We start from the raw sequence: 13,248 nt of genomic DNA on the forward strand, positions 1-13,248 counted from the left end.
CTGGGTGGCGCATGTGCATAGATTACAGAAAATTAAATGCCGCCACAAAAAAAGATCATTTTCCTTTGCCCTTTATTGACCAAATGTTAGAAAGATTAGCTGGGCATGCTTATTATTGTTTTCTTGATGGCTTTCAAGGTTATTTTCAGATTCCTATTGCACCTGAGGATCAAGAAAAAACGACATTTACATGCCCTTTTGGCACTTTTGCTTACCGCAGGATGTCATTTGGGTTATGTAATGCACCTGCGACTTTTCAAAGGTGTATGATGTCGATCTTTTCTGATATGATTGAAAAATATGTTGAAGTGTTTATGGATGATTTTTCTCTATTTGGTGACTCTTTTGATGATTGCCTTGCTCATTTATCGTCTGTGCTTGAAAGGTGTGTTAAAATGAACTTAACCTTGAGTTGGGAAAAAAGTAATTTCATGGTTAAAGAGGGCATCGTTTTGGGGCATATAATTTCTGACAGGGGAATCGAGGTTGATAAGGCTAAAATTGATGTTATTTCGAAATTACCTCCCCCTACTTCTGTAAAAGAAGTGCGAAGTTTTCTTGGTCATGCAGGTTTTTACAGGCGCTTCATAAAAGATTTTTCAAAAATTTGTAAGCCTTTATGTAACCTGCTTGCAAAAGATGTTGTTTTCAAATTTGATGATGACTGCTTATCTGCTTTCAAGTTTTTGAAAGAAAAATTAACTTCGGCTCCCGTTCTTGCTGCACCTAATTGGGAGTTTCCTTTTGAAATAATGTGTGATGCATCTGATTATGCCATAGGCGCTGTTTTAGGACAAAGAATAAATAAAAATGCCTTATGTGATTCATTATGCGAGCAGAACTTTGGATAGTGCTCAGGCTAATTATACAACTACTAAAAAGGAGTTGTTGGCTATAGTCTTTGCATTAGAAAAATTCCGTTCTTACTTGATTGGTTCTAAGGTGATTGTTTATTCTGATCATTCTGCTCTAAAATTTTTGTTGGCTAAAAAAGATGCTAAACCTAGACTAATAAGATGGATTCTATTGCTGCAAGAGTTTGATTTGACTATCAGGGACAAGAAAGGTTGCGAGAATGTGGTAGCCGATCATTTGTCCCGTCTACCCGAAGCAGCTAATAACTGTCCTAATTATGATATTCCTATTAATGACAGGTTTCCAGGTGAACAATTGCTTTCTTTTCAGAACATAGAACCTTGGTATGCTGACATTGTGAATTATTTAGTCTCGGGTCAATTTCACCCAGACTTAAATTCACAAGGAAAAAAACATTTTCTTTCCAAAGTAAAACATTTTTTTTGGGATGAGCCTTATTTGTTTAAAATTTGTCCTGATCAAATAATTAGAAGGTGTACTCCTGAGCTTGAACAACAGAATATTTTGAATCACAGTCACACTTTAAATTGCGGAGGACATTTTAGTGGGAAGAGAACTGCATTGAAAGTTTTGCAGTCTGGTTTTTATTGGCCCACTTTGTTCAAGGATGCGTTTGAATTTTGTGCTAAGTGTGATAGATGCCAGAGAACTGGTAATATAAGTAAGCGTCATGAAATGCCCCTCTCAAATATTTTGGTCATTGATCTCTTTGATGTTTGGGGAATTGATTTTATGGGGCCTTTTCCTACTTCTTTTGGTTATAATTATATTCCTGTGGCTGTTGATTATGTATCAAAATGGGTTGAAGTTGTAGCTACTCGGACAAATGATAGTAAAGTTGTTATACAGTTTTTGAAAGATATTTTTACCAGGTTTGGGGTACCAAGAGCTATTATTAGCGATGAAGGTACCCACTTCTGTAATAAACTTTTTGCAGGTCTTCTGAAAAAATATGGCATTACTCATAGAGTGGCTACTCCATATCATCCACAAACCTCTGGCCAAGTAGAGGTGAGTAACATGCAGATCAAAGGGATATTGGAAAAGGCAGTGAATCCTTCTAGGAAGGATTGGGCCATCAAACTTAATGATGCACTGTGGGCTTACAGGACAGCCTACAAGACCCCGATTGGTATGAGCCCGTACAGGTTGGTATTTGGCAAGGCTTGTCATTTGCCAGTAGAGTTAGAACATAAAGCTTATTGACCTATTAAATTTCTAAATTTTGATTTGCAGAAGGCTGGTAGAATTAGAAAATTAAATTTGAATGAATTAGATGAAATAAGAAATGACTCCTATGAAAACTCAAAAATCTATAAAGAGAAGACTAAAGCTTATCATGATAAGTTTATTTTGAGGAAAAAATTTGAACCTGGGATGAAAGTTTTGTTATTTAACTCTCGTTTGAGATTGTTTCCAGGTAAGTTAAAATCTAGATGGACAGGACCTTTTGTGGTTCGTGAGGTATTTCCTCACGGTGCCTGTGAAATTGAAAATCCAAGAACAGGTGAAAAGTTTAAGGTAAATGGGCAAAGACTTAAGCAGTACCTCGAGGGTGAATCTTCAGCCCAGATTGTTGAACGGATAGAGTTGCAGCACGCTGAATGCCCATAGTTGTCTAGCTACAGATAATAATTGAAGCGCTATTGGGAGGCAACCCAATTCTCTTTCCCTTTTCCTTTATTTTTCATTTGACTTGCTTATTCTATTTTAATAATTTGATGAGCTCTGACTGTTTTTTGTGTGTCTCTTTTAATTGTTGTTCTCTACATTGAGGACAATGTTTGAAATAAGTGTGGGGAAGGTATTTATATTCTAAATAATTGTCATTCTCTTCCTCTTATGTGCTTTCATTGCAAAAATAAATAAATAAATAAATAAAAATAAAAAAAAATAATAATAATGTTTTACTTTTAAAAGCAATTAAGTACGAACTTGAGTTTTACCTAGTAAGTCTTTTGATTAGCCTATGATGAAAATAATGCAGGTTTTTGTCAGCTCTTAGTGTGTATATTGCTTTTGACTAGTTGTTAATTTCTTTAATTTTATATCTTTGTCAAATAAAAAAAAAAAAAACCAAAAAAGTCAAAAAAAAAAAAAAAAAAATAGAATATGAAAATCACAAATACCCTTATATGTTTTATGCGTTTTCTTTAATAGTTTATATGTTGATTTCAACTTATATTACCCTCATCAAATTCTTAAACAATTCTTGAGTGCTATAAATTGTGGTGTAGTATGTTGGTTTCAAGGATCATCTTTATGGCATAAGCGAGGTGAAAAAAAGGATTAAATAATATTTAAAAAAATGAGAGTGTTTTATTTATTTATTTATTTTATTTGCAATAAATTCAGAGATTCTACTCCGCTGAATCAGCCACCTATACACATGTACCATAAATAAATAAATAAGTGTCGTGGTCTGGTTTATGAGTACACACAAAATTGAAAACCCAAACAAGTCTGGCGTAAAATGGCGAGATTTTTGGGGAAGTTCTCTTTGGAAAAAGTCAAAGTAGAAAAATAATGAGTGAACTTTGGAAGAGACATGCAATTGCTTTTCAATTTTAATAAGTGCCTTGATCCTGATTTCCTTCATGTTTTGCACCTGCACTGTGATTGAATATTTCTGAATATGGTTTAGGTTGAATTTGGTGAAATTTTCATATTTTTCTATTGAGTTTTTGTATAATTCATATAAGGGGTGTCAGCACACGAGCACACGTTTTATAATTATTTTAGTTGTTAAAGTTTTTAATTTCTAGTCAAATGTTTTATACAATCTTTGAGTGTGGCACTAACTTTGCATTTATGAGGCAATAAATTTGAAAGGCTATTTGGGTAAAGCTCGATCTTATGCTTGATTTTATTTTAATTTCTTTTCTTTTTAATAATGTCTTTGCTTGAGGACAAGCAAATAAATAAGTGTGGGGAAATTTGATGAACAATATTTTTAGTGTTAATTTAGTTTATTGTTTCTAATTAATAAGTAATTTTTAATTAGTTATTATACATATTTTTATATTTCATTATGTTTTTTAGTTTTTCTTAAAATAATTAAATAATAGGTTGTTTTATTATTACTTTTAGTATTATGTTTTTCTAAACCCAATTAGTATGATTATTTAGTTGAGCCCAATATTTGTAGTCCATATGATAAAGTCCTTTATCATTGTGCAAAGAATTGACGCAGCAAAATAAAAGGATATGACGCATCAGTTTGGCCGATTCAAGCGCGATCCAAAAGGATTTTCTCCCAGCGCTGCCTAGTCCTTTGGAAGATCCGATTGAGACGTTGAGCTATAGAATCTCCGGTTGATCAGCGGGATCTCAGTGAAGCGGTTGAACTAAGCACTATAAAAAGAGGTCAGTGTTCATCGATTTTTTTCATGATCAATCTCACAAATTCAGCCTTCAATTCTCATACCCAAAGTATTTGCCGGGAAAATCAGAGAAGGCAAATCATCAGTTAACTCCAGAGGCGGCGGACGTTCTTGGTGTTCGGCGTTAGCGGCAGAATTCCTTGGAACAACAATCTGATTGGGTCCAATTCCGGAAGAGATCGACGGCGTGCGAAGTCTGACTGGCGAGCAATTCCATTTTGGCACAAATTCTTTTCTTGGTGGCAGCAGCAACAATTAGTTTTGGCACTTTGCACTTTCCAGGTTTTAGAATTTAATTGCATGTTGGCAGTGGTTTTTATTAGTTATAAAATCAAAATGTTGAGTGGCTAATTCTTTAATCTGGGATCATGATACAATAACTATGAAAATTCTGCACTAATATGAGTTTTAATGCTTTCAATTAAATTATGTTTAATCTTACGCTTTCATGTGATGATTAATTGTGTTGAATCTGGCCAATTCTAACGTTAATTAGTCGTTTGATGGAATTAATTGAGTACATACCATACCTGTTAATTCTAAGCTCTGTAGGATAAAAGGATAAATAATTTGGCTGTCTTGTTGGCTTATTTATTTGGTTCATAACCCGGGTATTCCGTAGTTCTTTTAGGACTTAATGGGTTTTAACTGTTTGAATAAGTGTCTTAAGTACATGAATGGTTAAAACACATGATTACTTTGGACGTCATACGAAGTTATCATATTTTAGAAAAGAACGAACTCGTAATTGGTTGGCAACATTAGACTTAAAATGCAGAATTAGTAATAGTAATTGATTCATGTTCCCAGGTTTTTTTTTTTTTTTCTAATCTGAAGTTTAAGTTGATAATCTGTTTTTTTTTGGTAATTTATTCGTTTACTTAATTTAAGCTAGTCTTAATTTTTGGTTCTTGTTTCTAGAACTTTAATTTGTTTATTTGATTGTTTTCAATCTGTAAGTTGCATTGTTTTAATTCCCTGTGGGATCGACCCTTGCTAAAGCACACTATTACTAATAATTGACTCGTGCACTTGCGAGGACATTGAAAAATTGTCCATCAGAACCTTATTGGCAATAACAGCAGCAAAGGACTGGCATCTTTCATCAAATGGATGTCAATAATGCATTCTTCCATGGAGACTTAGAGGAGGAAGTATATATGCAGCTACCACTTGGGTTTTCAGGAGCAAGTACAGGACAAGTCTATAAGTTAAACAAATCTTTATATGGCTTGAAACAAGCCAGTAGGCAATGGAATACTAAGTTGAGTATTGCCTTACAGAACATGGGATTCAAGCAGTCATTGTCGGATAATTCTTTGTTTTCCAGAGGTGAAGGCAGTACCTTTATTGCATTATTACTCTATGTGGATGATATAGTTTTTGCCAGCATCGACCTAAAAATCATACAAGAGGTAAAATAACAGCTTAATGCAAATTTTCATATTAAAGATTTAGGGGCTTTGAAATATTTCCTTGGTTTGGAAATAGCTAGACAACAGAAAGGAATAGTTGTTTGCCAAAGAAAATATGCTATTGAATTACTTAATGATACATGCTTTACAGATTCAAGGCCAGTTTACAGTCCCACAGTTCCATCTCACAAGTTAAGCAAAGATGAATGAGAACTTCTGGAGGACAACACTCATTACAGAAGAATAGTTGGGGAACTCCTATACCTAAGTATTACAAGACCAGATATCAGCTTTGCTACACAACAGTTGTCCCAATTTCTAGACAAGCCTACTCATTTACATCTACAAGCTGCTCATAGGGTACTGAGATACATAAAGGCTGCTCCTGGCCAAGGGTTATTCTTCCCAACTTCCTCCAATTTGTTTGAGAGCTTTTTCTGATTCAGATTGGGGAGCTTGCATTGACATAAGGAAATTTGTAACTGGCTTCTGTATCTTCTTAGGGAATGCTTTGGTATCATGGACATCCAAGAAACAAGCAACTGTCTCTAAATCCTCTTCAGAAGCAGAATATAGAGAATTGGGAACCACAACTTGTGAGGTGCAGTGGTTGTGTTTCCTTCTAGCAAATTTGAAAGTGAATATTTCTGATCCAGTGGATGTGTATTGTGATAGCAAATTTGCAATTGCTATTGCAGAAAATGCAGTGTTCTATGAAAGAACAAAGCATATAGAGCTTGATTGCCACTTAGTCAAAGAAAAGCTCAACAATGGCATCATCAAGTTATTTCATATCTCTTCTCAAACCAACTAGCAGACACATTTACTAAGACTCATTGTCCTAGTTCTTTTTTCAGTTACATCTCCAAGCTTGGATTACTATACTTGTATAATCAAGCTTGAGGGGGGCTTTTGGGAAAACAAGATGATGACACTTGTCATCATCTCATCATCCATGTATGTAATTTCTATTATTTCCCTTTCCCTTTCCCTTTCCTTTCTGATGTATAAAGCCTCTTCAGCTTCCAGTTGACTGGCAATAATGAAATTCCTTCCTTTTTCAATCTTGTTCATCTTTGTTTCCTTGCTACTCCGCAACGTTTTCCCTCCACCAATCAATTTCTTTTTTAATTTGTCAAAAGTATTCAAGCGACATAAAAAATTATGAATATACTGTTACGCAACTGTTAATATAGAGTTCTACAATTGTGAATATAGAGTTCAAGAATTATGAATATAGAGTTCAAAAATTATGAACATATAGTTCTATAATTATGAACATGGAATTTTGTAATTGTGAATATAAAGCTCAATAATTGTGAATATGGAGTTCAAAAATTATGAACATAGAGTTATATAATTATGAACATAGACTTCTAGAGTTCAAAAATTATGAACATAGACTTCTAGAGTTCAAAAATTATGAACATAGAGTTCTATAATTATGAACATAGAGTTCTATAATTGTGAATATAGGATTCAATAATTGTGAATATGAAGTTCAAAAATTATGAACATAGAGTTCTATAATTATGAACATACACTTCTATAATTGTGAACATAGAGTTTGGGAAGGAAACTGCCGAATCTGAAGACAAACGTCGTTAACAGCGAAAGAAATCAATTTTTTTTTTAATTGGCACGACTTCGTTTTCCTCCAAAACGACGTCGTTTTGGAATCAAGGTGGACACGGTTCCACAGCATAATTTGTCTTTAATTTCCTCTCCAACCCTTCTCTTCTTTTCTCCCTTTTTTGTGGGCTCTACTCTTTTTCACTCCTACAAATTATATATTATTTTATTCACTTTTCTATAATTAATAATTTTAATTTTATAAATTTAATTTCTAATTATGATATTAAATAAAAAAATTTAAATAAATGAATAAAATATATTTTAATTTATTTAATTTAATTCAAATAAAATAAAAATTGAAATTGAAATATATCATACCGTACGAAATTCTAGATTTGAATAAAAATGAAAGATTAAGGGGGGTGTATTCAATCATTACTTTCATAGAGTTTTAAAGACTTTTATGAACTATAGATTAGAATTTTCTCTCTAGATTCTCTCTAGGGTTTTTGCATACCTACTAGGGTTTTCTTAGGTTTTCAGACAAGTTTTGTTCGTATCCTTCCTGAAAGATGGCCGACGATGTTGTTATGGATGGTGTGGTCAACCGACGTGATGAGATGCTGGCCGAGACGGAAGAAACGTGCGTAAGAGGATTGTCGAAAGAGGTTAATTTGCATCGTCGAACAGCTGTTTGGGGGCAAGTGGGGAGGGAATTGGGGGCGGATGTTGGGTTTGTGCCGACAGGTTTGTTACGGGAAGGTGGGGGAAGGGGGGAACGTGGCGGTGGGTTGGGGAATGAGGGAGTTGCGTTGGCAGGTAGACTTGGCGGTGGTTATGGGGATGATATGGGCGGTTTGGATGGGGATGATGTGGAAGTAGGGGAGATGTGGTCAGTATGGGTAGAGGGGGGAATAGAGGCAGTACGGAGCAGCGTGGGAGGGGGGCTGGGAGGTCTACACGGCAGCAAGGGGTAGTGGGGGGTGTGGCGGAGTTGACGAATAGATGGGCGGAGATGGCTTTGATGGAGGAGGAAGGGGCGGTGTTTATGCCGAAAGGTGGGGATGGGGTAGTAGAGGGTGATGGGGAGGAGGAGGAAGAGACTTGGAGGATTGTTGGGCGGTTTTTGACACAGAAGATGGTGAAACTGGACTTTATGAGGCAGGTTTTGGCATCTGTGTGGCAGCCGGTACATGGAGTACAGGTAACGGAGATTCAAAGGGGTTTATTCTTGTTTGTGTTTTTCCATAAGACAGATGTGGAATACGTGCTGAATGGAGGACCCTGGGCCTTTGAGAATAATGCTCTGGTGTGTCGGGAGGTGTTAGATGGGGTGAATCCTGTGGATGTAGAGCTGGATATGATTGACATGTGGGTACAGTTGCATGACATGCCAAAGGGATACATGTCGCATGCAATTCTGGAGCAGGCAGGAAATTTTTTGGGCTCTTTTGTTAAACATGATGACCGGTTTGAGGGGGCGCCATGGCTAACGTTTCACAGTATACGGGTGTCAATTTCGGTTGAAAGGCCGCTTAGAAGGAGGACGAGGTTGATGAAGAGAGATGGGACTACAGCATGGGTGAATTTTAGATATGAACGGCTGCATAAGTTTTGCTATTTTTGTGGCTGTATGGGTCACTTGCATACTTTCTGCATACACGCTAGGGAGGCTGGAATTCCGATCGAAAGGTACCTGTACGGTCCGGAGTTGCGAGCTGGTGGATCCCGGAGCGCTCCTAGAGCGGTTGGGGATAGCTGGCTTGTTCCGATAGGCGGGAAACCACGACCACTGGGAGTCAAGCCACGTGTGGTGGATGGGGAACAGGGAAGTGGGGGTGTCACACCCACGAGTATGTCTGAGGATGAGGTGGTGGTGGCTACGGCAAAGCGTCGTAGGCATAGAACGGAAGGGGGAGAGGATAGTGGAAATGATGAGGTAACAGTCGCAGCTGTTTCAAAAAACATGTCCATGGCGGGAGCTGGTGTCCAGCCCCACCCATCATCATGAGTACTCTAAGCTGGAACTGTCGTGGCTTGGGCAATCCACGCACAGTTCGACAGATTGTGGGCCTTGCGTCCAGTAAGAAGCCTGATTTTGTGTTCTTGATGGAGACCAAGGTACCACGGATACATGCAGAACGAATCCGGGTTACGCCTGGTTATGAAGGTTTGTTTTATGTTGATAACGATGGTTTGAGTGGAGGAATGGCGCTTTTATGGAAAAAGAATAATACGGTGAGGCTATTAAGCTACTCGCAGAGTCATATTGATGTGGAGGTAAGCTTGTTGAATAAGTTATGGCGCATGACATGCATTTATGGTATCCCCGAACGAGGCAGACGGGAGGAGACATGGGATTTACTTGGTACTTTCAAGACTAGATCCTTGTTGCCCTGGTTGGTGATAGGGGATTTTAATAATCTACTATACCAGCATGAGAAGAAGGGGGGAAATCCGTATCCTAATAGTCTGTTACGGGGTTTCGGAGATGCTGTGGATGAATGTGGTTTGATGCAAATGCCAATGAGGGGCCATCAGTACACGTGGCAGAAGGGAAAGGGGACGCCGAATTGGATAGAGGAAAGATTGGACAAGGCTTTAATAACGAATGATTGGGGTCTGCTCAATGAGAATGGATGGCTGGAGAATATTCGAACCCGGGCCTCGGATCATTCTATCCTTTTCCTCAACATTAATGCGATTTGCATGCCAAGGAGAAGAGGGCCGCGGAAGTTCAGATTTGAAATGGCTTGGCTATTAGATGAGGGGTGCAAGGAAGTAGTAGAAACGGCCTGGCAAGAGGGGAGAACAGAGGGATTGCTGCATTGCCAGCAGTTGTGTGGAGAAAAGTTGATGCGGTGGGGTGGAGATCAGTTTCATAAATTCGGAAAACGAATTAACCACCTGCAGCGGAGGCAAGATGCCATACGGAATAGACGAGATTTGGTAGCGCTAGCTGAGTACCAACAGATTGAGAGCACCATGAAACGAGTAGAGGCCCAGGAGGATGTGTTTCGGAGGCAGCGGGCCAAGCTAGGGCTGTGCAATACCCGAACTACCCGAAGAACCCGCCCGACCCGAACCAGCGCTTACCGAACGGAGATGAAATCCGACGGGTTCGGGTCATATCCGAATCGACCCCACGCAACGTGGCTATTAAAGACGGACGGGTAGTGTTAGGAAATATCCCATCCGAACCCGTCCGAGATCCGAAATATGGCCTAAGTATAAAACGTTGCGTAGACCTAGGGTTTGCCATTCTCTCATTCTCCACTCGGCCACTCCCCACTCCCCAGAGCTTCTTCTCGAAATCTCCTTAGTCTCCTACTCTCCTCTAGCCATCCCCATCCGATCTTCTGTCCTTCTCATCTAATCTTCTTCCTTAATCTCCTTCTCCAGTGAATCTCTGATTCTCTGAAGTCTGAACTCTGAGTCTCAACTGAGAGTCTGAGAGTATCTGTGGTTCTGAACTCCCCTTCGACTCCTTCGAGGCTTCGAGTCTTCGACAGTTCGACGGGAATCTTGTGGAAGTGTCTGTGGCTCTATGCAAACTGGAAAGACGGTAAGAAGGAAGAAGCCGGACGGCAGTGGAAGTGGAAGTTTGACGCCTTGAAGCCCTAGATCTCAGAGGGAACCTTTGAGAAAACAAGTAAAATGTAACTCTGTCATTTTTTCTTATTTTCCTGTTGCATGTTTGTGAGTTTGTCTGTTCTGTTCTAGTTTTATGATGTTGCATGCACCCTAATTTGTAATTGAGCCCTAATTTTAAGGGGTTTCCACATACGTGATGAATTTGTGCTTATTCTGATATGTGTTTGTAAGTTTATGGTTATAGGACCCTTAAATTTGTTATTTCAAAATGTATGATGGTGGTGGAAGTGTTGAACTATGGAAGCCTACTGAATTTGTAATTGATATTATGAATTTGTGCTTATGAATTTATGATGTCCATGTTGGAAGCATACTGAATTTGTAAATTGTAATACTGTTGAATGTTGTTGAATACTTGAACTGTGGAAGTGTTAAGCCCTAATTTGTGGCCATTTCCATAAAATGATGAGTTCATGATTCATGAATCATGACTCCTGATTATGGAATGAATTTGTTAATGTGTTATATACTTATATGTAATTAATTCCTAAAATCAGGACTCCATAAAATGAGGAGTTCATGAATCATGAATCCTGATTATGGAATACATATCACTGTGACAGTGTATGGCCTTATGTGTGCTTGTGTGAAATTTGAATCCTATTTGCTCATCCATAAATCTTTATAGATGGAGAGCAATCAAAATATAAGTGGAAGTGGAACTGGACCTCTTCCATCTTCAACAGTGGATGAACAAGGAGTACAAACCCCAGGCATTGAGACAAGTGCTCAACAGCCTATGGCCACTCCTAAAGTTCCTGCTGTTAAGAAGAGGAAGGAAATAGAGTCTAGATCCATAGTGTGGGAGCACTTTGAACAGATCAAAGATCCTGAAACTCAGAAAGTGCTTAAAGGCAAATGTCTTTACATTGCAAAAGAGTATTTTTGTGAAACTAAAAAACATGGCACATCATCATTAAGAAATCATATGGGAAATTGTCTTAAAAATACCCATTCAAAGGATATAAGGCAGTCTCTACTCACATTCAACACTTTGTCCACTTCTGAGGGTGGAACAGAGGCTCCTGTGGGTGTTTTGGGGACATGGGTATTTAATCAAGATGCCATTAGGAGAGCCCTTTGTGAGATGATAATCATAGATGAGCTCCCTTTTGGGTTTGTAGAGGGCCAGGGGTTCAAGAGGTTTATTCTGGTTGCTTGTCCTAGGTTTCTTATCCCTTCTAGGTGGACCATTTCTAGGGACATCTACCAAATATTTCTTGATGAGAGGCTAAACCTTAAGAAGTTGTTTAGAGTGGGAACTCAAAGGGTTAGTCTAACAACAGATACATGGACTTCTGTCCAGAGAATCAACTATATGTGCATTACTGCACATTTTTTAGATGACCAGTGGAAGCTTCAAAAAAAAAATTATATCCTTTGTCCCAGTTTCTTCTCATAAGGGGGAGTACATTGCAAAAGCCCTGGAGAGTTGTTTATTAGAGTGGGGAATTAAGAATGTGTTTACTGTAACAGTGGATAATGCCTCCTCTAATGACACAGCTATGGGGTTTTTTAAGAGTAAACTGTTATCTTGGGGTTCTTCTTCTGTTAAGGTTCAGTACATGCACATGAGGTGCATAGCCCATATCCTCAATTTAGTGGTCCAAGATGGGTTGAAGTTTACAGATGAGTCAGTTAAGAGGGTGAGGGATGCAGTAAGATGGGTTAGGAACTCACCAGCTAGGCTGACAAAGTTCAGAGAGTTTGCTGAACTGTTTGGTGTGGAAGCTAAATCAGCTTTGCATCTTAATGTCCCTACAAGGTGGAACAGCACCTACATTATGCTCAACACTGCAATTCAATATCAAGTAGTGTTTGATGCATATGAGAGAAATGACCCCTCTTATTCTGCTGACTTGGGGAGTGCTCCTACCTTCTTGGATTGGTGTTCTGTGGAAAGCTTAGTGAAGCTGTTAAAAGCATTTTATGATATGACAGTGAGGATCTCTGGTTCACTTTATGTCACATCTAACACATTCTTCTCTGAGATCTCTGATCTTAGTTGCATGCTTGAAGCTATGGTGAACTCTGAGCAGGGGACTGAAAAGGTAATCTCATTTATCTTTCAATTTGTTTGCTTATTGTTTTTTGTATTTCCTGTAATTCTGTTAACTAATAAATTGTTTTTTTTTTCTGTTTTAGGCAATGGGGACACAAATGAGGAACAAGTTTGACAAATATTGGGGGGATCCAGAAAAAATGAACTCTATCATTTTTTTTGCCAATATTCTGGATCCCAGAGATAAGTTGGAGTACATGCCTCATCAATTTGTCCAGTTGTATAGAGAAGAGAAAGGTAAAGCTTGTTTTACCAAGGTCCAATCTGCAATGACTGCTTTATA

At 38.2% G+C, this 13,248-nt stretch overlaps 1 protein-coding gene across 1 annotated transcript; it reads left to right on the plus strand.

The window, feature by feature from the left end:
- The first annotated feature begins 8,264 nt into the window (after positions 1–8,264).
- LOC109174481 lies at positions 8,265–9,260 on the plus strand. The gene has a single exon (XM_019323714.1). The coding sequence runs from the start codon at positions 8,265–8,267 to the stop codon at positions 9,258–9,260; it is 996 nt and encodes a 331-aa protein (XP_019179259.1).
- Positions 9,261–13,248: the final 3,988 nt, after the last annotated feature.

The sequence above is a fragment of the Ipomoea nil genome, unplaced genomic scaffold (assembly GCF_001879475.1).
Source record: "Ipomoea nil cultivar Tokyo-kokei standard unplaced genomic scaffold, Asagao_1.1 scaffold0642, whole genome shotgun sequence".
Classification (NCBI taxonomy): domain Eukaryota; kingdom Viridiplantae; phylum Streptophyta; class Magnoliopsida; order Solanales; family Convolvulaceae; genus Ipomoea; species Ipomoea nil.

Coding starts and splice junctions, on each gene's coding strand:
- LOC109174481 (XM_019323714.1), top strand. CDS start 8,265: ATGGCTTTGATGGAGGAGGAAGGGGCGGTGTTTATGCCGAAAGGTGGG.